Source organism: Alligator sinensis, unplaced genomic scaffold, assembly GCF_000455745.1.
Source record: "Alligator sinensis unplaced genomic scaffold, ASM45574v1 scaffold148_1, whole genome shotgun sequence".
NCBI lineage: Eukaryota > Metazoa > Chordata > Crocodylia > Alligatoridae > Alligator > Alligator sinensis.
Genome location: NW_005842407.1, coordinates 1,299,205 through 1,327,196, shown reverse-complemented (window position 1 = coordinate 1,327,196; position 27,992 = coordinate 1,299,205). Strand labels below are relative to the sequence as shown.

Genomic DNA, 27,992 nt, shown 5'->3' with positions numbered 1-27,992 from the left:
GTAGGGAAATGATTGGTAAAGACTTACAAGAGAGTGATGTGCTTGTAATATCTCCTCTTGAGATGATATTACAGCTGTTTGGAAATCCTTTAAGTTTCTCACTTTATGATGACATCAACAGGAAGTTGTCAGCCCTCTTTCTGTGTGTTAGCAGTTGCAATAAAGACCTTTTGAAAGCAAGAAGTCTCCCATCCTTTTCCTGAACTATGAAATAGCACATCAGTGATGTGGCAGCCAGTATACAGTCATTGATGAGAACCTCATGAATGACACAGAGATGGTCTGCAAGTGAATGACGGCGAGGACAGGGAGGCAGTGGGTGAATGGTAAGGCTGTGCAAAACAGCACCATTTCATTTTGATTTCTGTTTTGCCGTTTCAGTGGGAAAATGTTTTGTTTCAAGTTTTATTTAGTTTCGAAGTGCTGTTCCGTTCCGTTTAGTCGAAACTGTTTCACTGTATCAATGCTGTTTCAATGTTTCACCCATAGGCTATTATGGGGAATCACAAAACTGCATACAACTCTTGTTTTTTGCCAGATTTGAATGAAAACACCAGAGATGGTAGCTCATTCTGAGGGCATGGATCCTGCCAAGTTTCAAGGAGATAGGTGAAGGGGTTTCTGAGAAATTGCACCTCAAATTCTTGAAAGCAAAACTCATGTCACTTGTAAGTGTGAAGGCACAGCAGGGCGAAAACACCAGGCATGGTAGCCCCTGCTGAGGCCACAAAGTCTGCCAAATTTCAAGGAGATAGGTGCAGGGGTTGAAGGAACTAACCTCAGGGAACTTAATGGATGGGAGGCTGATGGGGGGAGGCTCTGGGAATATATATTCATGTGCTGGGTTTGTTCTCATGTCAGTTCCACCATGTCATGTTTTATCACCCACATAATACGCTCTGGGTGCCTATTCACAAGCAACGAGAATGCTCTGATGCACTGTAATTGCAGCGTATCAGAACAGACTCAATTCATCCAGTCTGTTGGAGCATGGTAATTACCCTGCTCGAGCAGTCTCCAGCTTCTTGTGTATCTGCATCCCTGTGCTGAAAAATGGCAGTGGGGGCATTTAATTAAAACTTGTTCAAAGAGCTTTAGTTAAAGTGCCCGCACTGCCATTTTTCAGTGTGGAGATGCTGACACATGAGACGCTCCAGGCACTTTAATTAGAGTGGCTCTTGGATCTGCTTTAATTAAAGCACCCCCCACCACTACAAGAGCACGTGCAACAATGCCCCTGTGTCCAGTGCTCCCAGGCTTCTGAAAGCTTGGGAGGAAAGAACTTCTTGCAGAAGGTGAACTTTTCTTCCCTGGAGCCCCCAAGAAGTGCAACCATGAGGAGCAGAGGAAATCTATTGCAATCTCCTTATGTATTTGGACAGCAGGAACCCGCCTTCACTGTTGCATCCAAGGCCCAGCAGATGTTAAACAGAGCAGAAGCACACTACAGAACAGAATGCATTGGGACAGGCTAAGAATTGGGTTTTAAAAAGCAAACACGGGAAAAGAGCACAAAATGACTGGCTCCATGGACAGCGAAGTGTCACAGCTTGCAGCATGGCCTGCTATTAGTCCCATACTTCCTCAGTATTTCTATATTCATAACTTTGTCCTTTGTTTCACTCCAAATGAATCATCCAGTTTCTGCTTAGTCTGAGCTGGGAAAAACAATAGTGAAGCAACCCTAAGATGCACTGAGGAAAGTTAAGCCACATTCTGGAAGCTGGACCCTGTCTGCTTGGGGTTACCTCCTATGGGAGATCTCCAGCCTCAGCTGTTCCTTCTCCAATCTTCAAACCCCTTTTGTATATTCCCTGCTTCACTGTCTAGCTCAGGAAAATGGTCTAGAAACCAGAATGCTCCCCATTCCTTCACAGCTCTGACAAGGATCCTCATTCCTGGCTGTAGCATGCTCTGTCCCACCATTCACCTGAGGCTGTCTCTGTTCAGTCCCCTTTGCCAGATGGGTCATTTTGTTTAAAAATGTTCTAAGCCTTGGGCTTGTGTGTACAGTCATAGACAGAGACGGAGACAGTTGAGAACCACTATGCCAACCCAGCCACCCTGGGGCTCCTCTGACACTCTGTGGGCTCCAAGGGGTCCCTTTCCTTAGGGAAACAAGGAGTCTGTGAAGTGAGGTTGCTGAAAGCAGGCTGGGTCTGACCCGCATATAGACAGCAGAGAAGAGGGATAAGGCTGTTGAGTCATAACAGATAGTGCAGAGCTGAAATAATCTCTGAAAGAGGAGACAGAAAGAATCAGGAGGAGCAGAAACAGACAGAGCAGAAGGCAGAAACAAGGAAATGTAAACATATCATTAGGGAGAGGAGAGTACATTTTTACTGGGGAAGGGGCAGTACCACTTCCCTTTCAGATGTTCAGTTTGTGTTCCTCTTTCTATTGAAGGAGTGTTCATAAAGCCATGCTGATTTCCTGGCTTCAGAAGCACATGAACTGTTCAGGACACTTCTGATCTCCAACTGCTTTATAGACTATTGCAAGGGTTTCCCACCCCACACTGATCCCCTGGGAGGTGGGATAAGGGGGTCTCTCTCATCCCTGGTGGGAAGCATTCAATGAGTGGTCAGGGTCACCCCCTAGCTCCAGGGAATGGAAAGGTTAGTTCTCAGTGAGATGGTCACCACCTGGTCTCTGAAGGGTGTCACAGATCACCTATGTTCAAGGACATGCACCCTGTGCAGAAATCAAAGGTAAATACCTAACTGTTTAGGGGAATGGGACTGAGCAGTCTGGAGATGGGCTGGGATGCCTTCCTTGTTGAGGGCTCTGATCCCTGCCTGGTCCTGAGAAACAGTCAATTCTCACATTATTGCCAACAGAAATGAATCATGGGAATTTTCTCAGACTGGGGGGATTAGGAAGGTGCCCTCATGCAGAGGCTTGGACAAGGTGATCTCTTCGGGTCCTGCCCAGCCCTACATTTGGGTCTGTCTGTCAGAGCTGAAGGAGTGGCTCAAGGAGGGAAGTCCTAAGGGGACGTGTCCTGAGGGAGCTGGAACAGTTCAGAACCCCCCTGGATTTTTACAGGGACCAGCTAAGGCTGAGAGGTACAGAGAGGGAGATCCCTAGGGACACACACACAGGGACTGGGACAGGAAATTGGGACCAAAGAGTAACTAACAACAGCATCAAGTGGACCAGCTAGGGGAGAGAAAAGTTATGGATGGGCTTCATGCTGTCTGTGGTGCAGGCGAAGGCATTTGCCCATGTCTTCCTTAGGTTTAGGGCCTTGTAAACATGGTGCTGCTTTGATGGGTGGGTGGGGGGCACTCTTTGGATCCCCATGCTGTACTAGTGTGAAGGGATGATTGGGGTGACTTCCCATCTTTGGTGGAGAAGATCACATCCTCTCACCACACTGCTGACCCAGGCATCCAGATACCACAGTGAGGTTACATAGGGAGTGAGAGAAAAATCGGAATAGGAATGATTCCAGAAAAAATCACTTTATTTCCCTTGGGAATCAGAGGCCAATTCCCAGACTCTGCACTCTGCATGGCAGTGCCAGCAGGGGCCTGGCTGGCTGCAGCAGTGGCAGTGGCTGGGACAGAAGCAGCAGCCACTGTTTTTTTTCCATCCCTTCTATTTTGGCGCCTGGGTCTGGTGCTCTGGCCCCCTAGCCCTCACCACCCTATGGCTTGGAATGGAACAGGGCAGACTGGAATCAGGTGCTTAAAAACTTATCTTGGAAAAAAGTCTCCCAGCCTGCTCTGCAGAGTTCAGGATCAGACATCACTGCCCCATCCTGAGTACATGATGTGCATTAACCAGGATTAGGCAGGCATCTACACATGCAGGCATTAAAGTGCATTAACACTGTGTGTGGACTGACTTGGGTCTAAAGTTAGTGCCAAGTCAGTCCACACATACAGCGTTAATGCACTTTAACACATCTACACGTGCATTAATGCACCTTAATTAATCACGCCTAAATTTGATACCTGTATTTAGAGATATCAAATTTAGATGTGATTGGCCCCAAATCACCATTTTTAAAGTGCATTAAGAGTGCATGCATGTAGACACGTGCCCTAATGTGCCTTAAATTTAGGCTAATGTTCCTTAAAGCATCTCGTGTAGATGTGCCTCCTGTATCCAATCACATGTGGAAGGAAAATGGGGCTAGCAGCAATTGCCTGCTCGGAGATAGGCAGAAGCAACTGCAAGCACCCATGAAAATGTTCCCTAACTCTGCCTGAGACACTGGTGTCTATACCAAGGTCACGGTGGAGTTGTGGTAGTTCTGGGCTCTCCCTGAAGAGAGGTGGGATCTCTCAGATCCTTCCTCTCCCATCCCTTATTCATGGGCACTCAAGCTTGCTAGAGTAGTGGCATTTGGCTGAGAACCTGACCTTGTTCTGAGGGCTATCTCTTAGGAGACCGTACCTCCTGGATAAGGGCTGGCATAGGGTATTATGAGAAGGCTTTTCATTCTGACACCTGTCTTAAGAAGACAGGGCTTTGCTATGCCAAATCAACATTTCTTCATCTTTAGCACCTTCAGAAAAGAATGTGCTTCAGTATGAACCCTGCATACCACCCCAGTGGCTCCCGTGTTTGGTCCTGGTTGTGTTTCTGTGTGTCACTTTCCTTGGTGTCCTCATTACTAAGTGTCCATGGGCTGATTATCTGGAGAGGGGTGGGGAGGGGAACAGTGTTTGGGAGCATACCTGAAGGCGGCAGCTGAGATTGCCAGGAGCTGAACTGGGAATCTCTGAGGCACATCTCTGTAAGCGGGGAAAGTCGGGCAGGGATTCTTGGGGCTTGAGGGTCCCAATCCTGCACAAGAATTCCCAGGGCATTGATCAGGTCCCTCAAGCCCTGTCAGCAATAGTCCTGGGGCAATTGGATATCATGGGCAGCTCCAGGCTGCCTGCACTCTTGTGCCATTAAGCTAACAGCAAAGCAGCAGAAACTATTATGGCCTTTTGTCTGGGCCACAGTTTGGTCATGCATGGCATGAAAAATGGTAGAGATACCTGTTTGTTTTCCCTTTGTGCTACCATAAAAATTGCTATTGTGGTAGAAAGGTGACCTCTGTTTACACCCTAAGTCCTACTGCAAACAGTGTGTCCAGGAAATGTAGTATTCTAAGAAACAAGAGACAGACTCTCCCCATGCCTGAAGTAGGGTGTTTGGGCCTGGAAGCTTGCAAAGAACATTTTTTCCAAATATTTAGTTGGTCTAATAAAAAATATCACATCTACACAAAGAACCTTGTCTGCCAAGAGACAAGAGACATAGTTAACCTTGTTAGTCTGAAGTCAGGCAGAAAGCACATTAGAAATGCACCTCACACTTTAACTGAATCAGTTAATATATCAGGAGCATTTCTACTCTGCCTTCTGCTGTTCCAAGTTACAGTCTCGGGGCTGGATCCAGGGGGATGCAGTGGTGCAGCTGTGCCCAGCTCCATCTTGATTCCTGCTCCACCCAATGTTTAAACCCAGCTGCCTGGTTTCTATTCAGGCAGTGTTGAGGAAGCCAGTTGACTTCATAGCTCATTAAAATGTACCTGTTTCCTACTCATTTCAATCCACAGTTATTAAAAAACCTCTCTCCTTTTTAATGCTGTTCTATAGGTTCTGAGAATCCTTGGACCGTGTTTCCTCATGTGTTATGGGACCATGAGTTACCTTTTCTACCTAGTTGAACTTTTGTGGGAGGAGATATTTTCTCCCCAATTAATTTTATGGGTCATAGAATCATAGAATCATATCATAGTATCATAGAAGTAGGGTCAGAAGGGACCTTGCAGATCTTCAGGTCCAACCCCCTGCCTGGGCAGGAAGAAAACTGAACTAAAATGACTCCAGCCAAGTAGGCATCAAGCCGCTTCTTAAAGACCCCCAGGGTAGGATCCAGCACCACTTCCCTTGGAAGTTGGTTCCAGATCCTAGTCGCCCTAACTGGGAAGTAGTTCTTACGGATGTCTAATCTAAACCTACTCTCCAACAACTTGTGACCATTATTCCTTGTTATCCCAGGGGGTGCTAGGGGAAACAAGGTCTCCCCCAAACCCTTCTGGTCCCCCTTAGTGAGTTTATAGATGGTCACCAGGTCCCCCCTCAGCCTTCTCTTATGAAGGCTGAACAGGTTCAGGTCCCGTAACCTCTCGTTGTAGGGTCTGCCCTGCTGTCCCCGGATCATGCAGGTGGGTCCTCTGGACCCTCTCAACGTTGTCCACATCCCTCTTGAAGTGGGGTGCCCAGAACTGGACACAGTACTCCAGCTGTGGCCTGACCAGTGTCGCGTAGAGAGGGAGGATCACCTCCTTGGCCCTACTTGAGATGCACCTGTGGATACATGATAGGGTCTGGTTAGCCCTGCCGACCGTGACCTCGCATTGTCGGCCCGTGTTCATCTTGGGCAACCTATCCAGGTCTTTCTGCAGTCTCTCCCTCCCTGCTAACGTGCCCACCTCTCCCCATATTTTGGTATCATCAGCAAATTTGAACAGGTTGCTTTTCACCCTGTCGTCCACATCGCTGTTAAAGAAATTGAACAGCGCGGGCCCAAGGACTGAGCCCTGGGGGACTCCACTTCCCACCAGGTCAAATATGACCCGTCCACCACCACCCTCTGCGTATGACCCTTCAGCCAATTCACAATCCATCTGATTGTGTAGGCATCAATGCCACAGTCACCTAGTTTTTTAATGAGGATGGGGTGGGAGACAGTGTCAAAGGCCTTGTTGAAGTCCGGAAAGACTACATCCACGGTGACACCTGCATCCAATGCTTTTGTGACCTGATCGTAAAAGCCAATCAGGTTGGTCTGACATGACCTGCCCTTAATGAAACCATGCTGGTTGCCCTTGAGCATCATCCCCGATGCCGGCCCATCACAGATGTGCTCCTTAATGATCTTCTCAAAGAGTTTCCCCAGGATTGAGGTAAGACTGACGGGCTTATAGTTGCCCGGGTCCTCCCTCCTCCCTTTTTTAAAGATGGGGACCACATTGGCTATCTTCCAATCATTTGGCACCTGGCCCAAGCACCACGAGCGCTCATAAAGCCGTGGCAAGGGCCCTGCAATAACCCCTGCTAGCTCCCTCAACACCCTGCAGTGGAGAGCATCTGGGCCTGCTGATTTGAACACGTCCAGCCCCTCCAGTAGCACTCTAACCCGGTCCTCCTCAACCTTAGGTCTTGAGGCATTCCCCTCAAGTCCATCTTGAATCACGGTGGGGGAGTCCCTGTCCCTGCACAAGAAAACAGAGGTGAAGAATTTGTTAAAGATGTCTGCCTTCTCCTCTGGCACAACCACCAGATTGCCCAGCGTATCTTGCAGGGGCCCCACATTTCCTGGGGCCTTCTTCATCCTCCCTATACCATTGTGAATAAAAGTTTTCTTTTTACTATAAATTTAATATAATATCCCCTGCTTACAGGCCAATTCATAGAATCTTTGAAAAACAGAGTTGGAGGGACCTCTAGAGGTCATTTAGTCCAACCCCTTCTCAAAACAGGACCAGCCCCAACTAAACATCCCAGCCAAGGCTTTGTCTTTCCAGGTCTTAAAAACCTCTAAAGATATAGATACTGAAATCTCCCTGGGTAGCTTGTTTCAGTGCTTTATTACCCTCCTTGTGAAAAGGTTTTTCTTAATATCCAACTTAAACTCCCCATTGTGCAGCAAGACCATTTCTTTGTTCTGTTATCTACCATCCCTGAGAACAGTCTAGCTCCATCCTCTTTCTAGCCACCTTTCAGGTAGTTGGAGACTATTATTAACCCCCTTAGTCTTCTCTTCTCTAGACTAAATAAGCCCAGTTCCCCCAGCTTCTCCCTGTAAATCAGGTTCCCCAGCTCTCTTACCATTTTTGTTGCCCTCTGCTGGACTCTCCAATTTGTCTACACCCTTTCTGTAGTGGGGGGTCCAACACAAGACTCCAGATATGGCCTCACCAGTGCCAAAAAGAAGGAAATAATCACTTTTCTTGGTTTTCTGGCAATACTCTTACTAATGCAGCCCAGTGTGCCATTAGCCTTCTTTACAAGAACAGCACACCGTGGCTTATATTCATCTTATTGTCCTGTGTAATCCTCAGGTAGCAATAGCTTTCTCTTTTTTAGACTCTAATAAGATCGTGCAATAAGGCTAGGTTTCCTGACTCATGGCAATCAGGTGAACAGCAGTGTTTGGTTAATCACGCAGGGATCTTCATTAAAGTGACCAGTTCTGCACAATCAATACCTTAAGGAGGATGTAGTTAGAACTGTGGATCACTACCAAGGACTCCGTGTGTCTATGCCTCTAGAACAAGGAGCAAACAAAAACCAAAAAAGACACCAAAGGGCAGAATAAAACTACCAACATACAGGAAGAGCATGCAGCAGTGCCAGGGTCAGGGTTGCACCCTGTCTGCAGGGTCTTGCTCTTCTTTTCTCCCAGTTTAAGGCAGAATGTGAATAGGGCAAGAGGGGGCAATAGGTTTGTCCCCTCACCCCGCAGTTGCAGAATTTGTCCTAGTCCCATGGAACAACTCCAGGTCCCTCTCCTGCGCTACCACTACATGGTACTGCCAGGGGGGCTGGCAAAGCAGGGGCTGGTGATATCCTGATGCCTGATTTCAGGGATTGCAGAACACCTGTGCGTGAGGGCACATGTGCTCAGGCTGGTACCTGGCCCTGCACAGCAGCCCTCTCTGGTGTCAGCAGAAACCCTGCACAATCCATAAAATGGGCCTGCAGGCACTCAGACCTGCCCATCCACAATTCCCTGTGGGGTGTCTGAGTGCTGCCATTTTACTTTTTCACAAACCCTGGGTAACTGAGAACTCCAATTACTCTATCAACTTGTCCTTTGTATGCCTCTGTCATTTGTTCATAGAACTCCCCACTCTTCTCCCCACTGATAAGGGGAGTCTGTAGCATGCCTTACCCAGACATCATTTCTGCTTGTATTCTGTTTCATCAAGAATGCTGCTTGTTGTGAAGCTTCTCAATAATTCTTAAGCTAAGGATGTTGGGGGGAGGGGGAAGAGATAAGTTCTTTCCCACCTTGTCCCATTTCCTTCCTTTGTGTTTATTTTTTGCACCAGAGTACAAAAATGAGGCCTCTATTACTTTCACTTCAAGGAAATGAGAGTCCAATCAGAATCAAGCTAAAAAAAGAGCTGGTGAAAATTCCCTTCCCCTCCCATCCCTATGTGGTGGCTCCAGGCACTGGCTCTTCCCCTAAGCTATCAGCCTCAAACAGGCTCCACTCCAGCCCCAGCTCTCCAGAGTGATGTGCAATAGGACCTCCAGGTTCTACTGCCTGTGTGTGTGTGTGTGTGTGTGTGCGTGTGTGTAATCAGAGGTCACTGGACCAGAAAGTGAGGTCCTGGCAGAAGAGATGAGCACAGAGGGAAGACCCAACCCTGGAGGTGAGATGGTCACTGGGCTTTCCTCTCTGGTACTCTGAGGGGAGTGGGTGGAATTGAGGGGCTTGAGAAAGCAAAGAAGAGGAGGCAATGAAGAAGGATAGAGCAGGCATAGAGTCTGAGAACAAACAGTAGATGGAGACGATGGAAGAGAACCACAGAGAAAAGGGGACCAAGGAGAGATGAGGCTGGGCAGAGTGGGCCGTGAGAAAATGGGGAGGGAGAATGAAATGTGAGAAGGAGATGCAGTGACTCACTGTCCTCTGCAGTGACACAGATATAAACAGTGTCCACAGAGCGGCAACTATCTCATCTCAGTAATATTAGGCAGGCAGACTCCTCTGGATGACTCTAGCTATGAACACCCTTTCTTATGCTGGGGCCAATGGGCTCATTACTTTGCCTACCCAGGTCTTTGCCAGAGCTGTGAGGACCTTATCACTGATCTCCCAGTGGAAAAGGCCCACTTGGGACCAGTCCATTACTCACCACCTCATGCTGATTTTTATAACACCATGTATGCAACTGGCAGAGCTGGTTATTCTTTCCATTGGCCGACTGGCCATCACACATGAGAGATGAGGAGGCAAAACTGATGAGATGACAGTAGCTGGAGGAGACGAGGAGGAGTGGGATGCGTAGAAAACAAGGATGGGGGGAAGGGAAGCAGCAAAGGAAGGTAGGATGGAAAGGAGTGGGGGTGAGAGGTGGAAAGAGATGAAGGGGGATGGGAAAGAAGTCAAGGGCAAAAATAGTGGGAGAGAGATGGAGATACAGAAGGTGCCAGAGATGGAGGCAGAGGGAGGCTTAAGGGGTAACAAGGAGGTTTGGGAGGACAGGGGAATCAGAGAGAAAGTGGTGAAGAACTGAGAGAGAGGACTTGGGGGTGAAGGGAAAATATGGTAGTGTAAGGAGCTGGGGGGTGACCCACCTTTAATTTCAGGCATCAGGTCCTGGCTGTGGTTCCTGAAGACCTCCTGCCTGTCACAGGCCATCTTGTTGGGAACAGGTGTGTGGGGGGTGGATATGGGCTCCTGGCCCATCCTGCTCTCCTAGCTCTGGCAGTGTGTGTGATCTGTGCTCCTGCTTTCTGTTTTTCAGCCCCTGCTGAGGAGAGGGGAGGCTGTCCCCGACTGAGCCCCTGGGCTCTTCTGATACTTGCCTTCATCCTCAAAGCCTGTGTCACGTGTGGCTGCCTTGGTGGGTGCTGGAGGCTATTCATTCCCCTGCTTTGGGAGGTGGGGAGGGGTGGGGGGAGGCAAAGGGGAGGGGGGAGAATTAAATGCATGGGAGAGATTTTATCACTGTTCAGGGAAGGGAAGAGGAGAGATTGTTCCTGAGGATCAGTTCTGCTGCTCTTCCATCCCTCCTCCTACAAAGCTGTACGGGGCTCTGGGCTAAGGTTGAGGCTGTGAGAAAAAGCATTCTTCTGTCTGGCCATGGGGCTCATTGCTGTAGGGGTCACTCATGCTTATGAGTGACTGGTGCCTCCTGAATCTGGGAGGGCACCCGCAGAAGCTGCCAACAGCAGTGGCCTTATCAGGGGGGCACCAGCCCTACTGACAGCACCAGTGTTGGCTATCAGGGAGGTACCGCCCCCATTGGGGGGACACGTGCACCCCCATGTACCCCCTACCAGTCAGTCACCTATACTCATGCTGGTGCTGTGCACAGGCAGGGGCTGGAGCATTCAGGACAAAGTAAAGGCTCCATATGAGACACACAGACATGAAAGATAACTGCCTTCCCATTGGATGTCTTGGCCTATGCCTGGCAGGCTGAAGGAAACACCAAGCTGTTCCAGTCCAGTGACCAGCCTCAGAGGGAAAACATCGTTTTTTCAACCGTCAGCTCTCCAGGTGGCCTTCATCTGAGTAACATGAGGCCCAGATCAGTTTGTGAGCGTTCATTCAATCTCTCCTGCTATAAATCACCCTGCCAGATGTAGTAGAACTTAGGAGGCCTAAGGCTGTTCGATAATGATATATTTGACTCAGATAGTTCCTGCTTTCATTCACTTGACTAGGCATAAGACAAGGCAAGAAAAAAGCATAGGAAATGGGAAGAGGTAAGGAAATGTTATTGGCTAGGAGACTGAAATGCAGGGAAAAGGTGGACGTAGGATGAAAGCAGGCTGCCACTGCAGGCTGGGGCCAGTGGTGGCACCAGGCTGACTATTCCCAGTGCTCAGGGCGGGCGCACCGAGTGCTGGGAACAGCCCAGTGCCACCATCAGTCCCAGCCTGCCCATCCGGGGGCACTGAGCTGTTCCCGGCACTCGGCGCACCCGCCCCAAGCACCGGGAAGAATCAGCCTGGTGCCACTGCTGGCCCTAGCCTGCAGTGGCAGCCTGATGTCATCCCGCACACAGATCTGGGGCGCGCGCCCCGCAGGAAGAGCCCAATACAGCCCCCTAGCATACAGCCCTCCTGGGGTCGCAGAACAGCAAGAGATGTGCCCGCCCCCCCGTGCACCCACTGATAGTTCTTGTTGCAGCTGGCGCTGGTCACTTCTGGGGCCGCTGCGGTGGGGGCTAGGATGAGTATGGAAAAGCTGCGCCACGTCCCGTGATGCCTGGGGCTCTGCTTGCTGCCACTCCACCCAGGCCCTGCTGCAGCAGTCCCAGGAGCAGCCGACATCAGCTGCCTGCACCTTTTTCTCACCAGGTCCAATTTTAACATCTTTCTCTTTTTGTATAGCAGTAAGGAAAACAAGGGACTAATAATGACCTATTTTATTTTCCCACTAATCCTATTTTTTTCACATGCTGTTTACACTGAATGTTGTGTTTACATTGAAAACAATGGAAATTATACTATTTTTTCTTTTCTAGTACATAAGTAAAAAAAGGAAAACTTTAACTGATATTCTGAGGTTTGCATGTCTTTGATATAACATTTTGTCTCCCAGGTGATTTGGAAATTAGATGAAATTTTCTCATGGACTTCATAGTTGCTTACTGAAGTTGAAGTGCAGACTTTCGTTGTCTCATATTTTTTATCTGTTTCTGAAGCAGAAAAGTCTTTGCAACTAATAATTGCTGTTCCTCTTATGGTGTGCTGTGCGTCTTGGTATTCTGTGGTGACTGTTTAGGGTTTTTGGTTTTTCTTATTAAATCTCTGCACACTACAATAACACTTTCTAGGTTCCTATTTACCCGTGGAGTTTCCAGGCAGGAAGTAGGGCATGCCCCCTTTGAACTAAGCCAGCTGGAAGATCCCTGCCATGGACTGAAGTCCTGGGGATATGATTCCTGTTGGGGATAATATATCTCCTCTTGGATTATGCTAAAAAGTATGTGGCACATAAAGGAAGTGGGGTAACTTTTGCCTACTTTCCAACAGCAAATCCAAGACCTAAAAAAAAGCTGAAGATGAAAACTTCAAAAGGACAGTTAAAAAACTGACACAACCAATAATGTCCTTGCAGCATAGTCTGAAGGGAAGTGAGGCTGCTCAAAAGGAAGTACAGTAGCTAACTCAAGAAAATGTGACATTTGTTGAATATTTGCCTCAGGTAAATCCAGTAATTATGAAGTTTATCAGGCATATTGATACATTGTGGAATTTCACAACTGGTGTTTGGTGATGCCCAAACTGGCAGGCAACCAGTGGCATCTTCCTGACACTCCTGGTGCCTCTGTTTCCCAGGAGTGAGAGAGAGAATTTTCTTTGTTCTCTCCAGAGGAGCCCAACCTCTTTAGAGAGGAGACTTACTGGGAGACTTTCTACCAAGAGAGACGCAGGTTCACCTAATCCTGCTTCCAGATAGGTTTTCTGAATTGAAATGGAACTGTTCTTGGCTTGAAGGCACAAAAGAAATTGGGTTGCTCATGGGAGAGGGGAAGCAAGTGGAAAGAGGAAAGAAATATTGTATCTGTACCCTTTTTCTGTTTTTTTCTTTCTCAGTCGCTCTCCTCAAGGGACATCAAAGTTGTGGAGAGCACGGGGTCCTGCCTCAAGATCTCAAAGAAGGGATCTGTGTCTTGGAGAGACATGAGAACAAAGGTCAGAGAAGCTCTAAAAGAGAACAGAGAATTAACCCTAGAGTCAGACTTCAGGACTGACCCACACCCACCTTGGGTCTGGCAGCAAGCAGCTTTGGGGGCTGGAGAACAGAGTGGGCAGAGGCAGAGGGATTGAGGGGAACCTGAGCATTTCAAACTGGGGAGAAAGAAACATTACCTGACACCAAGGCCTGTAAAACTGTGGACAAGTCAGCCCAGAGAAAGGGGTAGAACCACATGTACTGAGTTCCTTTGAGTTTCTCTAGACAAGGAGTTATGTACGTGTGGTGATAGCATGTTAGCTGACAGGTGCTAGTCTGCACCAGTCATGGAGCATGTGAGAGGACAGCGTCTAGCAGGACATCCTACGTTCTATTCTATATGCAGATTTAGAGTAAATCTAAATGCTACAGAATAAATGATAGGGAAGAGCCAAGCATGGTCCAGGCAGAATGAAGAAGAGTCAGTCCAGCAGAGGTTTCCCACCTTTAATTGAGTGCCTTTGATTTTATCTAGGGGAAGATTTAAAGGCACGTAGCTAGAAACTGTTGGGCATGCTTACACGTGCAGTTAATTTGAATGAATGTATTCCAGCTCAGTTTGAACCAGAGTAAACTAATCCCCACGTCACTATCTACATGTGCATTTAAGCGCAGTAATTTACTGCACTGCTAGATACCAGTTGTATCTTATGGAACTATCCAGCTATGCAATAAATTAATCTACTGAGCCCTAATTGCCACACACGTGTAGACGGTGACACTTCACTGTGCAACAAATTAGTCTGCTGCGCAGTAAAGTGTCTTTTGTAGATGTGCCCACTATGTAAAGATGTTAGTCTACACTGGCATTACTGAACTAGCTAGAGGACAAAATCAATCAAGACAGCTCATACTCTCATCTAGACAAAAGCTTAGTGGCAGGACAGATCCAAAAACCACAGGGAACAACTCAGCGTTGTTCAGTATGGAAGGAAAAGAGGCAGCATCAGCAGTGGTACCCCAACTGTACTCATGAACACTCATGCTTTTTGGCTTCTCTCCCCTCCCAGAGCAGGTCTGGATGTGCTGCCCCATTGGCTGGAAGCTCTTTCACACCAGCTGCTACTACTTGTCCAACAATATCATGACCTGGGCTGAAAGTAAGACGAACTGCACAGGGATGGGCTCCCACTTGGTAGTGATCAGCACAAAGGCTGAGCAGGTAACTTGCAGGAGATGGGATCCACTGGGAGTTCAGAGCCAGCCCTGGGTGGGACCTCCCTGCACATAGACCTGTTCTAGAACTGGAGTGAGGAGTTCTGTCTCCATCTTCATTCAAGGCTTGGTTTTCTCTGCCACACACATCCTGCGGGGATGCCTGCCTCTTGCTGTCTACTCATCATCTGCAACTGGTGAGCTTAGATGTTTTTTTTCTATCCAGGAATTCCTGTTCAACTGGATAAAAGGAGCTGTTGCAGGCAGCCAAGAAAAGAATCACTACATTGGTCTATCTGCCCAGGAGATGGAAGGCCAGTGGCATTGGGTGGATCAGACCCTGTATAACCAGACTACTACGTAAGTATCTCCTGGGAGAGACAATATGACCCTTGTCCCCTTCCCTTAGTTCCAACAAAATAACAAATAATATGTGCTGCAATACCTGTGTGCACGTGAGAGAAAGAGAGAGAGAAACCATATCCCCCCACCCCTCCTGAATGTAGTGTTCCAGCAAAAATGTTTAGTCCCAGGGAACCACACTCAAAGGCATTTAGTTCATTTCAGGGGGCAGCACAGAGAGGGTAGGGGGACCTCTCTGGGGGCCTTGTTACACGTTAATTTTAGGCGACTCTTAAATATCTTAACACCTGGATTGTCTTCACTTTAACACCTTTAAGTGTCTGAAAGCATTTGTTATGTGGCTCAAAATTATGCTACTCCAGGGCAGGATTATCCTTTGAGCCACATAACCCAGTTCCTGTTCCACATAAACCAGTCACTCCACACAGATATGCCACTCAAGTTGAAGGCATGAGGAAGGTGAACACTAAGCTGATTAACATTTGTGAGGCTCACAGCGAAACAACATATAAGGCGGCCCTGGATGATTCATATGCTGCAATTCTCCCCACTCCTCCTCTTTAACCAGCTCATTTCCACTGGGAGCATCCTAACAGTTCAATTCTGACACGGGGGGTTCTTTCTCTAACAGGTTCTGGAGACCTGGGGAACCCAACAACCCTGAAGTGGAGAAATGCGCTGTCATGTATGTAGGGGGCCAGGAAGACGACCCATGGAGCAAAAACTGGAATAACATCCCCTGTGAAACAGACTCTTATCGTATTTGTGAAGTTGCAGCAACACGTATTTGATGAGAGACACCCCCTGCTATGCAGGATGACAGTCCAGAGAGTACCTGCTCCTTAGTAGTGGCAGCTCCCAGGGAAATCTGGTAGGAGGGGTCAGATGAGCCCTGGCCCAGGACTGAATATATATTGAAGGGTCAGGTTAGAGGGCATTACCATGCCACGTGGTCTGAATTCACTAATAAAAGTGTCAGTAGCTGATATGTGTAAATAGTAATCTATGAAATGGAGAAGCTCAGTTCCAACAGAGCTTGGCTGGTGCTGTCACAAAAGCTTCTCAGAGCATCATCTCAGGAGGGCAGTGAAAAAGGTGGGTAGGGAGGAGAGGCCAGGAGCATTTGCCATGGAATGGGTGAAAGAGAAGATGCTGTTTGCTGTGTGAATGCAGCTGGTGCTGCCAAACTCCACAGGTTTCCTTGGAAGATCATAGGTTCATAGAAAAGTAGAGCTGAAAGAGACCTCAGAAGGTCATCTAGTTCACCCCCTGCTTAATGCAGGATCATAACTAACAAAACCATCCCAGCGAAGTGCCTAACCTGCTCTTGAAAATTTCCAAAGATGGAGATTCCACAACTGCTCTAGGTAGCCTGTTCCCATGCCCTCGGAGTCAAAGTTTCTGTTAATCTCCAACCTAAATTTCTTTTGCTGAAACTTGAGGGCATTGCTCCCAGTACTATCCCTTATGGCCACAAGAAAAGGCCATCTCCAGACTCTCTATAATCGTCCTTCAGATATTTAAAAACTGTTATTAAATCCCCCTTCAGTCTTCTCTTCTCCAAGCTAAATATACCTAGCTCTTTCAACCTTTCATCATAAGTCACGCGTCCTGGGCCTCTCATCATTTTTGTTGCTCTGCATTGGACTCTTTCCAATCTGTCCATGTCCTTCTTGAAGTGTGGGATGCAAAACTGGACTGAGTACTCCAGGTGAGGCCTCACCAATGCTGAATAGAGTAGAAGAATCATTTGCCTTGATTTAAAAATGACACTCCTGTTGATCCAACCCAGTATAGTCTTGCTCTTTTTTTTGCAAACAGAGTACATTATTGGCTTATATTCAGCTTATAGTCTTCTGTAACCCCCAGATCCTTCTCTACAGCACTGCAGCCTAGCCAGTCATTTCCCAGTCCCCAGAGATGCTCTGTTGGGACTGTGTGTGATCCTTTGGGGTATCTGTGCAGTAAATGGGAGTGTCCACTATCTGAGACAACCATACTGTGAATGTGAACCCCAACACAGTTTAATTCTAGTGCAGAGAGCACACAGGCAGTACACTACAGGATAATTACAGATGTTAATTGCTATTGGTGGAAAATGTGAAACTGAATGTGTAGAAGACCCAGGACAAGTGCATGACCCCTTATTGATATTGGCCACTTCAACTAAATCCTGGCCAGGAAGGAAAGGAGCTGGGCCTGGTGTGAGATACAAACACCCTGCTCTGTTGGGTACAGAATGAAGAAAGACTTTCTGCCTATACACTGAAGCTTTCAGAGATGGGAAGGATCTGCTGGGCCCAGCCATGCCCAGGACCAGTGCTGGGTTGGTCTCTGCAGGGTGTTTTCCAATCCTGTGTCTCATCCTGTGTTTGCATGACATGAATTGCCACCCCTTCCTGGGAAGAGACATAAAAACCGAGCAGCCAACCCTGCCTTGCAAAGCCAGAGATCCCAGTGTATTGGTGAAACTTCACCCAGGTTTCCTCATCCAGGTACTGGGTTGGATTGAGCCTTTGTCCCCAGGCCCCCAGACTCACAGTGGGAAGCAAAGCTGTCATTCACTCTCACAGTCTTCAGGCCTGGATAGAGTCATAGAAAATTAGGGCTGAAAGAGACCTCAGGAGGTCATCTAGTTCAACTCCCTGGTCAAAGCAGTACCACCTCCAACTAAATCATCCCAGCCAAGGGATGACCTTGTCTAGCCAGGTCTTAAAAAACTCCAAGGATGGAGATTCCACCACCTCTCTGGGTAACCTGTTCCAGTGTTTTACTACCCTCCTAGTGAGAAAATTCTTCCTGATATCTAACCGGAACTTCTCTTGCTTCAACTTGAGACCTCTGCTCCTTGTCCTGTCATCTGCCACCACTGAGAACAGTCTAACTCCATCCCCTTTCAAACCCCCTTCAGGTAGCTGAAGGCTGCTATTAAATCTCCTCTCAGTCTTCTCTTCTCCAGACTAAATAAACCCAGTGCCCTCAGCCTGTCTTCAGAAGTCATGTGCCCCAGCCCCAAACCATTTTTGTTGCCCTCTCCTGGACTCGCTCCAACTTGTCCACATCCTTTCTGTAGTGGGGGGCCCAAAACTGGACACAGTACTCCAGATGTGGCCTCACCGGTACTGATTGGAAGGGAATAATCACTTCCCTTGACCTGCTGGCAACACTCCTACCAATGCAGCCCAGTATGCCATTAGCCCTCTTCCCAACAAGAACACACTGTTGGCCCATATTCAGCTTATTGTCCACTGTAACCCCCATGTCCTTTTATATAGAGCTGATGCCCAGCCTGTCAGCCCCTGATAGCTCTGCTAGTGCCCCTCCCTCCTGGCCTGCATTCCCCTGTTCCATAGCATTTCAGTGTGATGGGCTCCTCTATAGGAAGAGGGTGTGGTTGGAGAAAGCCTCAATTATAATGCAGAAAATAGTGTCAATGAATAGGTGGTGCTATTGCTGAGCAGGCTCCAGAAGACTTTGGCAGGTTTAATAAATGGTATGATACAGAACAGGCCAATGCCTTAGGCCATGTGTAGATGAAACAAGGGGCATGTGTGCACAACACTTTAAAGTGGGCTAAATGCTTTGTACCGCTTTAATGGTCTCGGTGTGTGCACACCTTGGCAGCATATTGTGCATTAATGACAGTCTCTAGCAAATTCGGTGGCGTAATGCACCTTAAATGACTTAGGGCGCAGCAAACTAAAACTCCTCCCTACTGCCCTACCAACCACGGATCGAAGCACCAGGCTCCATGCAGCTCAGGGGCTCTTCAGGAAGCCCTGCAGGCAGCCTGGCAGCAGCCCAGGAAGGAAGGCTCTGCCTAAGAAGGGAAAAAAAAGCAGCGAGCCTGATTTTTTTTTTTCCTCTGGAGCCTGCCTGCTTGCCTGAGCTGCATGGGGGCCCAGTGCTTCCCTCCACAGCAGCAGTTCCCCTTGGGACCTCTCGAGCTGAGTGCCTGTGGGTAGGTGTCGCCTGGGGGGACCCGCTGCTGCCATGAAGGGAAGCACCAGCCCCACCCCGCCGCTGCCCAAGGACCGCTCCTCCTGCCAGCAGCTCGCCCTCCCCTCCCCACCACTGGAGAGCCCAGTAAGCCGGTTGTGTACATGACACAGGGGTTTAATTGGCCCTAAATTGAAGCGGTGTTTTTAAAACCCCACCACTTCAACTTAGGGCTCCCGTTTCATTTACACACGCCCTTGGTCATGTGTTTAAATGCAAAGTTGGTCCTGGGCTATGAATCAGTTGAGCAGGTTCCTCACCACTCGGTACTAAGCACACAGACCTGCCTAGTGTTATTGGAGTTTTTACCCCTGGGAGAGAGGGATCTCAGGGCCCCCCGCACCCTTACTCTTCCCTGTCTCTATAGCAAGTTGTCCCCTGTAGTGCCTCTTGCAAGACTTGTCTTTAGTTGCTTTTTGGGACAGGGCCCACATATAACTTGATTGTACTGTGAGACACTTCATGATACTCTGGAAACTAAAATACTAACCATGCTGGGTCTATTCCTATCCTTGGGGTGGCCTAGGAAGCCCAGATCCATCCTCTTCAACTCCCATGGATCCCAAAGGGGTAAGACATGTAGACTCCTCATGACTCCATTCTTCTTCTCTCATTGCAAGTGCTGGTGTCCAGATCCCAGCATGGATAGCCTCCTGGTTGCAGGACAGTTGCTAGGGCCCTGACTGACACCCAGATGTGGAGGTACCATGGTAGCCATGGCAGGGGGAATCTTTTTGTCACCTAGGCTTGTGCAGGAGCCTTGGGCACCTGTCCCTGTCCCTGTGCCATAAAGAAGCCACGATGGCCTTCCCACCCAGGAGCTCCAAAAAGACCCATGTATGGGTGCAGCCAGATTGAGAGTGTGAGTAGAGCCCTCCACTTAGGATCAGGAGGGTGATGGGCACCAGCACGTGGCTTCCTGAGCACCATCCCGGCCTGAGGTGTACATCCAGGAAGTCCTAGAGGAGGAGGCATTAAACATCTCTTTCTCCTCCTCCACCCTGGTCTGTCACTACAACCCCTTCCCTTTCTCTGCCCTGCCCTGCTCCCTCAAATTAGTGCTCTCCCTGCCCTGCCTTACACTGCCCCACTCTATCACTTCTTCCTCTCCCTCCCCTCTGCTGCTGAGGTTTTTCCATCAGCCCCCCTCAGGCTCCTGTGTTTTCCATGGCACAAAACTTTAGCCCCAGTCAGGGTGGCCCCCCTCCTGCCATGGCCTTAACATAATCTTCCATTTTCCAACTGCCTCCACATGTCACACAACACCACTCCCTGTCCCCAGCCCTATTACTATCATGAGGCTACCTTATACCTCTGGCTGTGAGAAACACACTGTGGCCAGGGACCCTTGAGGTCTGGCTCCCTACCTCACTCATATCATCACCATCATTGCTACTCTTGACTTCTGGGAGGAGGCCACCCTGCTGCTGACACTGGAGTGCCCTTAATCCTGGCTCCAGCCCAAGATCAACTTGATCACCAGTTCTCAGCATGGCCTGTAGAGAAAGGATGCTCTGTCACTGTAGGTGTCACAAACGCTGCTGCTGGGAAGACCCAAGAACTGCTTCAGAGAGGATATCCTTATTGGTTCCCCAGATAGCCCTGCTGAGAGCGTGCTGGGAGCTCTGCCTTGACTTCATCTGCAGAACACAAAGGCCTAGATCCAGCCAGGAGCTAAGAGGACTGGCAGAGCCCTGTTCACCCTGCAGAGAGAGAAGCTCTGCTGCTGCTGCTGCTGCTGCTGCTGCTGCTGCTGCTGCTGTGGGGAGAGCTTGGCTTGACTGTGAACAGAACAGCCATGCCTGGGTTGCTATTTAGTTCTGCAGGGAAGGACACCTGACTGCTGCTACCACTATCAGTCCCATCCCAGCCCTGAAATGCCAGAATCTCCTGGGTTGTGAAGAGCACTGCAGAGAAGGGGGCTGGGTGCTTCATTGCGTCTGCTGCGGGGAGCCCCAGTCCTGGTTTTCAGACCACACATTGCTTTTTCTAATGGGACTCCCTCTCCTGGCCCATAGGGATCTCTTCCTCTCCCAGGAGAGTGAGGAGAGCTGATGGCCAGGGTGACCCAGCTGTTGCTACCTCTGGGATGTCGGCTCGCTCTGAGATTGAGAACCAGGCTGAGATGCACTGTTCCATCTGCAATTCTGCCCCAGACAGAGCACTGGATATTAACTGGGATTACATGCCTGAGTGAACTTCATGCACATGAATGTGTCTCTGGCCTTGCCTACCTTGCTTTCTAGCCCAGGCATGTTTCTGATCTCCCTTCGTCTTCTCCTATTCTCTTACTCTCAGGCAGCGCACCCCAGCCATTCTTTCCTACACCAAAGCTCTTACCATGTTTACACTTCCTGTGATTTCAGTCCTCAAAAGTCTAGAACTAGGATGAGATCCTAGCTCACTTTACATGCTGAAATGGTGCACATGTGGCTGTGTAACTGGAGTTTGGGGCACTTATACAACATTTGGGCTCCATTTCCCCCATGAAGAAATACAATCCCACTGCCTTGTGTACCTGCTGGATGTAAAATGAAGAAGGACCCACTCCAGGTTACATGAATGGACAGTGGCTGGGGCACCTTCCCAGGAGGGGAGACCCACACTGTACGCTCCCCGTATCCAGAGGATGTTTAAGCTTGTATGTCCTGCTTCCCAGCAAAGTTCTTTAACCACCAGTCCACATCCTAAGCATTACCCAGATGCTTCTTCTTAAAACTGGCCTTCTGCACTTTGTGTTTAGTACTGTGTGAATAACTTGTACTGGGGAGGTTTAGCCCCATTGGAATCAAGGACCCCAGTTAAAGCCCAGGACTGTTTTCTCCCCACACTGGCCTCCAGCTCAATGAGCTACAAATGCTCTGACTCCCTTCCAGCCCCTCATGTCTCTGCCTCTGGGCTGCTCAGTGGGTGGCTGGAAACGGAGCTGAGCAGCACTGTCCTTGGGGGGTCTGGTGAGTAGATCAATTTGTTGGGGTGGTTTTCATAACTATGAGGAAGCTGGTAATTTGCCCTGTAAAACTCCTATCCATCTACACCTGGTTTCTGCCAAGCCTTGTTAGAGAGCTCCTATGGCAGCACTGGCTCTTCTGGGCTTTTGTTTCTGGAAGGTTGAAGGTGCCTCAAACGACTGAACCAGACCCTCAGTTTGACTCCACATAGCCAATAAACACCACTTGAGCACTGCTTTCATTTTGCTCTGTAGGTCATGGCAAATGTGATCTATTGTCTGAGACTCTCCAGGATTATTCTATCACTTTGAAACACAAGCTCCGCAATGGGCTAAACCAGGGTTTGGCAACCTATGACCCAAGGGCTGGATCCTGCCTGCAGAGCCACAAGGCTTTGCCTGTGCCCTGGCCTGTTCCTGTGCTAGGGCTGAGTAAGGAGGAGCTGTGCCAGAGCCAGGGAGTTGGGAGCTGATCTGCACTGCTAGCACTTGTCTCTGCTCCCCTGCCCTCCTCAAGGCTGCAGTGTAGACTCAGCTTTCAGCCAGAGGGGGTTTGCTGGGGCCAGGCTGGGTCATGGGATCTGAGGTCAGGGAGAAGTGGGAGCAGCATGGAAGCAGCTTCCAGTTCCCTGGCCCCAGTGCAGCTCCTTTCCAGGCACAAGCCATGCTTGCGCTGCAGCCTGGGAGTGGGGGGCTAGGAGAAGCAGCAGTGCTGTAGGCACAGTTCCCAGCTCCATGGCTGTGGTGGGGGCACAGGAAAAGCCCCTCTCCCTCTCTTGCTGCTGGTGCACTGTCAAAGCTGCTTGGCCCATGTGAAACCAAAGCCATGTTATTTCCAACACAAAGCTTGAAAAAGGTTTCTGGTCCCTGTGCTAAACTGTCCCCATGGTTGCTGGCCTCACAGCTGGTGGTGAAACAGGACATGAGGCCTGTCACAGACTAAAGGAGCCTGTATATTTTTACCTCCTGGATACAAAAAATCATGGACTAAATACAGACATTGCATTTATGACACATTATAAACTCCCTAATAGGGCTGTGCAAAACAGCACCATTTTGTTTCAACTTCCGTTTCACCGTTTCAAAGGGACAGTGTTTCATTTTGCTGTTTTGAAGCACTGTTCTGTTTCATTTTGTCAAAAGTGTTTCACTGTTTCAACACTGTTTCGACGCGTTTCAACGTTTTGCTCATAGGCTATAATGGGAAATCAAAAATGCCTATAACTTTGTCATTTCTTGCCTGATTCACATGAAATTTGCAGGGATGTAGACCCTTCTGAGGGCATGAAGCCTGCTAAGTTTCAAGGAGATAGGTGCAGTGGGGGGGGTTGTGTAACTGGACCTCAAACTGTTCAAAGTAAACTTGTATCACTTGCTGGCAGTGGCAGCATGCTGTCATCCAGCACGCAGACTGGGCGCCTACTCCTCCCGTGAGGAGCCTTACACATCCCTACAGCCCTCCCAGGGGATGCAGGCCCCCAGATCCGCCTGTGGGATGACAGCAGGCTGCTACTGCCAGCTGGGGCCAATGCTAGCACTGGGTTCTTCTCGGGGCTTGGCGTGGGCTGTGCTCAACAGACTCAGGTGCTGACACTGGCCCCAGCCAGCAGTAGCAGCCTGCTGTCATCTTCATGCTCCACAGCTGGTGAGTGCAGAGCTTTTTTTTTTAAAAAAAGAAAAAAGCCCTGCACTCACCAGCTCTGGTAGCAGTGATGGGGCATCTGGGCACTCATGGCAGATACCTCTGCACAGCGTGGGGCAGCAGGGGGCAGCAAGGATCACCCCCCCCCCCCCTGGCACCCACATGGCAGCTGCCCCATGGCAAGGGTGCAGCACAACTCAGCAAGGCACTGCACACTGTTGGGGAGCTGGGGCAGGAGCTCCCAATTCAACTCCCAGCTCTCTAATCATTCCCTAACCTCTTCACAAGGGGTGCAGCCCCCAGATCTGTGCATGGGGTTTCAGCAGGCTGCCGCTGCTGGCTGGGGAAATAGCCCAGAGCTGCCACCATCCCTGCTGGCAGTGGCAGCTTGCTGTCATCCTTCATCATCCAGGGGCATGCAACCCATGGGAAGAGCTGGGAAAAGTGATCAGAGAGCTGGGGAAAAGATTGGGGAGCACTGGGGGAATGTTCAGGGACCTGAGAACATTCCCCCAGCTCCCTATTCAATTCCCCAGCCCCGAGTTCAATTCCCAAGCCCCCATTTCAATTCATCAGCTTTCTAATCATTCCCCCAGCAATTCCTCAAGGGTGTGAGCCCCCACACTAGGTTTCAGCAGGCTGCCACTGCAGGTTGGGGCCAGTGGCTGTGGCAAGGAGCTGCTGCCCCAGCCTGCAACAGCAGCCTGCTGAAACCCTGTATGCAGATTGGGGGCCTGTGCCCTTTGGGAGAAGCTGGGGAAATGATCAGTGAGCTGGGGGAATTGAACCAGGAGCTAGGTGTCAATATCAGAGCAGTCCTTCCATCCTCAGCCCCCTTCCTCTCCTTAGTTTCTGTTTAGCTGCAAGCAAGCCCAGCTTTGAAAGTCGAAATGTTTTGAAAGTTTCAAAACATTTCAAGTGTTCAGGGTACTATGGCACTCTGGTTGAGAATCACTGACCTAGCTGAGAGAGACATGGCAAGATTTGGCCAATAGTGTGCTATTTCACAGTAGCACAGTACTGTGGAGTGACAAGCTGGTTTCAGACTGTAAGGCGTTGTGTTTGTGCTGGTGAATGTCCACTAGCATGTTACTGCCTAGCAGTGGTGCAGCTTGATACCAAGTTTTGTCGAACAAATCCCACTGAGCTGAAAGGAGCTGCAGGATTCTGAGCACCTGCTGGGATGTCTTGAACATCTGAGAGAGACACTCAAGGTGCATGACAGTGAAATACAGTACTGCACATAGTGCTGGCTGTGGGTCATGTGATGCTGTGGCAGGTCCCACCCCCTTTTGTATGGTCATGGCTACTAGGAAAAATGAGTCTATCTTCAGCTCCATAAGAATAGCTCTTATGGTGGAGATTTATGCTGCTGGCCCCAGCCTGCAACAGCAGCCTGCTGAAACCCTGTATGCAGATTGGGGGCCTGTGCCCTTTGGGAGAAGCTGGGGAAATGATCAGTGAGCTGGGGGAATTGAACCAGGAGCTAGGTGTCAATATCAGAGCAGTCCTTCCATCCTCAGCCCCCTTCCTCTCCTTAGTTTCTGTTTAGCTGCAAGCAAGCCCAGCTTTGAAAGTCGAAATGTTTTGAAAGTTTCAAAACATTTCAAGTGTTCAGGGTACTATGGCACTCTGGTTGAGAATCACTGACCTAGCTGAGAGAGACATGGCAAGATTTGGCCAATAGTGTGCTATTTCACAGTAGCACAGTACTGTGGAGTGACAAGCTGGTTTCAGACTGTAAGGCGTTGTGTTTGTGCTGGTGAATGTCCACTAGCATGTTACTGCCTAGCAGTGGTGCAGCTTGATACCAAGTTTTGTCGAACAAATCCCACTGAGCTGAAAGGAGCTGCAGGATTCTGAGCACCTGCTGGGATGTCTTGAACATCTGAGAGAGACACTCAAGGTGCATGACAGTGAAATACAGTACTGCACATAGTGCTGGCTGTGGGTCATGTGATGCTGTGGCAGGTCCCACCCCCTTTTGTATGGTCATGGCTACTAGGAAAAATGAGTCTATCTTCAGCTCCATAAGAATAGCTCTTATGGTGGAGATTTATCCAAAATCACCCAATGCCTCAGGCCCCCAGCAACAGCCATACCCATTTGGGTGGGACAAAGGGGTGCCCACTCTTCCCCAGTAGTGTCCTGAGTAAAGTGCACCAGATGCCCCCCAAAGACCCATTTTCCCTTCCGCCTTTGGATTTAGCTACAGTGACTTCCACTGTATCAGTAACACCAGCAGGAAGCACATAGATAATGGGAGGCTTGACACAGCTCTGTAGCCACAACTCATAGCCTGGGAGCCCCCCCTTCCCACCCTCCAAGTTGAATATGACTGCCCATGAACATGTGAATAGAGCCTAGTCCCAGTGTACCCAAGACTTTGAGGATGCAGTGACCTCATATGCAGAGCAAGAGCATGAAATCTCCAAGCCCACGAAGCCCTTTGACAAAGATACTCTGTTTGTTGCTCTATGAATCATTGGCTTTTGGTGTCAACATTTTCAGCCTCCCCAGAATTTGTGGCCTGCTGATGCACTAATGTTCTCTAGATACAACTTTTGAATTGGTTTGGGATCTCTAGAATTGACTGAGTCAGTAACTTCACTTTTTGCTGGGCATTTAAGAAATGTGTGACTAAGTGGGGACCAGCCTAAGCCCCAAGAGCCAGTATCCTGCATCTGAATATCCTGCATCTGATTTGGAGTTCATAAGAAATCTTGGGCTCTGCATACAGCATTGGATCTGCTTTTGCCTCTGCTCCTTAATTTCTGCCCATTGGAGGATGTGTTCTTGGTGGTTTAAATAGCTGTGGTTTACATTATCAATATTTTCCATCCCTCTGTTCGTGTCAGCAAGATGACTGGTCATGGTCTCTGTTACAGAGAAGGCAAACTTCTGCTCTCATGTTTACTCCTGCATATACGATACAGAATCCTTATATATAAACCCACCACAGACCCTAAGAAGGAAAAAGGGGCTGACAGTTACATTGAAAACAGTGCTATCCTTTCCCCCCAACCCCTGATCAAAGAAGGTAAGAGGACTGAGTTCTAGCCAGGAGTTCTGGTGAGGATCACTTTGTTGGGGCTCAGTGTGAGCACACTTTGCATTAAATAGTTGCTGTAAATTAGGTGTCAAAAATATGGCTTGCAGGCTGCACCCAGCCCACTGAGCTTCTCTGTCTTGCCCACTGAACTACTGGTTGGCCACAAAAATTTGGAGAGGGGCAACCTGCTGCAGATTCCAGGCCCCTCTGTAACTGGTGATTGGCAGTAGGAAGGCAAGCAAAGGCTATCACAGCCCTGGTTGCCCTCTGGCTACCTCACCTACCGCCACTGCCACAGCCCTACCTCCCTTTCTGCTGAGCCCTGTTGTATCCCTTGTGCTGGAGCTGCCACCATAGCATGAGACATGTGGCTGCGGCAACTCTGGCTCCAACGTGGGGCATGTGGCATATCTAGAGCTGCCACTGCATGCCCTCAGTCAGACCTGGAGCTGCCACTGCTGCCTTTACCTCTGCTGCTTCCTCATGTCCCATGCTGCATCCAGTCCTCAAGGAGCCCTGTGGTCTAGATCTAGCCCAACTAACTGGGGCCCAGGGGGCGTGCTGTCTGCCTGGACCTTGAATTCAGGATGTCATAGAGAAATTGTCTAAGCTCATCCATTCTTCAGACACCCTTTGCTGCTTAACTGTGAGCACCAGTGATAATGCCAGGAATGACACTTAGCAGATCAGAGTTGACTACAAGGCTCTTCACAGGACAGTTAAGGAGCTTGGAAGAGGAGGTCCATAAGACACTCTTCAAGGAAGTAATAAATCTACCCCAAAGCTATAAGGTAGTGCTGATGGGAGACTTCAGCTTTCTGGACATTTCCTGGAAGAAGAAAACAATCAAACATAAAATGCTGAGCCAGTTCCTAACATGTTTGGAAGACAACTTTCTGTTCCAGAAGGTTGAGGATACAACTAGAAGATCATCTATCTTGGATTTTGTCCTGACCAACTAGGGAAGACCTGGTTGGTGTAGGATGTGAAGATGATGGGTGACTTGGGAGGAAACAATCATGATATGATAGAATTCCAGATCCTGAGATGCTACATTTCCAAAAAGGCAAATATCATCCAATTCAAGGAGTTAGTAGGCATGGTGTCTTGGTGTGAGAGCAAAGACGGGAAACTGTTTTCCCCACAGGGGAACCAGTCTTCCCTGGACTTTCTTCAGGATGCCGGGAGATGGCAGGAAGAAGGAAGGTATTCTAGAGTGACTGCCAGCTCCAGATCAGTCGACGAAGCTGGGAATGAAGAAGCCCTGAGCTGGAGGGAGATGCGGAGAATGCCCAGAGGACTGGGAGAAGATCCAAGCCAGAGAGAGAGACACAGGGAATGCCCAGGGGCTGGGGAAAAGTGACAGACAGGAGGAGGAATGTGTAAGGGGGAAT

General features: G+C 49.1%; 1 protein-coding gene across 1 annotated transcript; it reads left to right on the top strand.

Moving 5' to 3' along the window:
* The first annotated feature begins 9,246 nt into the window (after positions 1-9,246).
* LOC102382826 (C-type lectin domain family 4 member D-like) lies at positions 9,247-15,898 on the top strand. Its single transcript, XM_006029961.2, has 6 exons — positions 9,247-9,394; positions 10,493-10,591; positions 13,299-13,397; positions 14,448-14,599; positions 14,819-14,952; positions 15,587-15,898. Exons 1-6 carry the CDS (start codon positions 9,364-9,366, stop codon positions 15,744-15,746), a joined length of 675 nt encoding a protein of 224 aa, XP_006030023.2. The 5' UTR covers positions 9,247-9,363; the 3' UTR covers positions 15,747-15,898.
* The last annotated feature ends 12,094 nt before the right edge of the window (positions 15,899-27,992 follow it).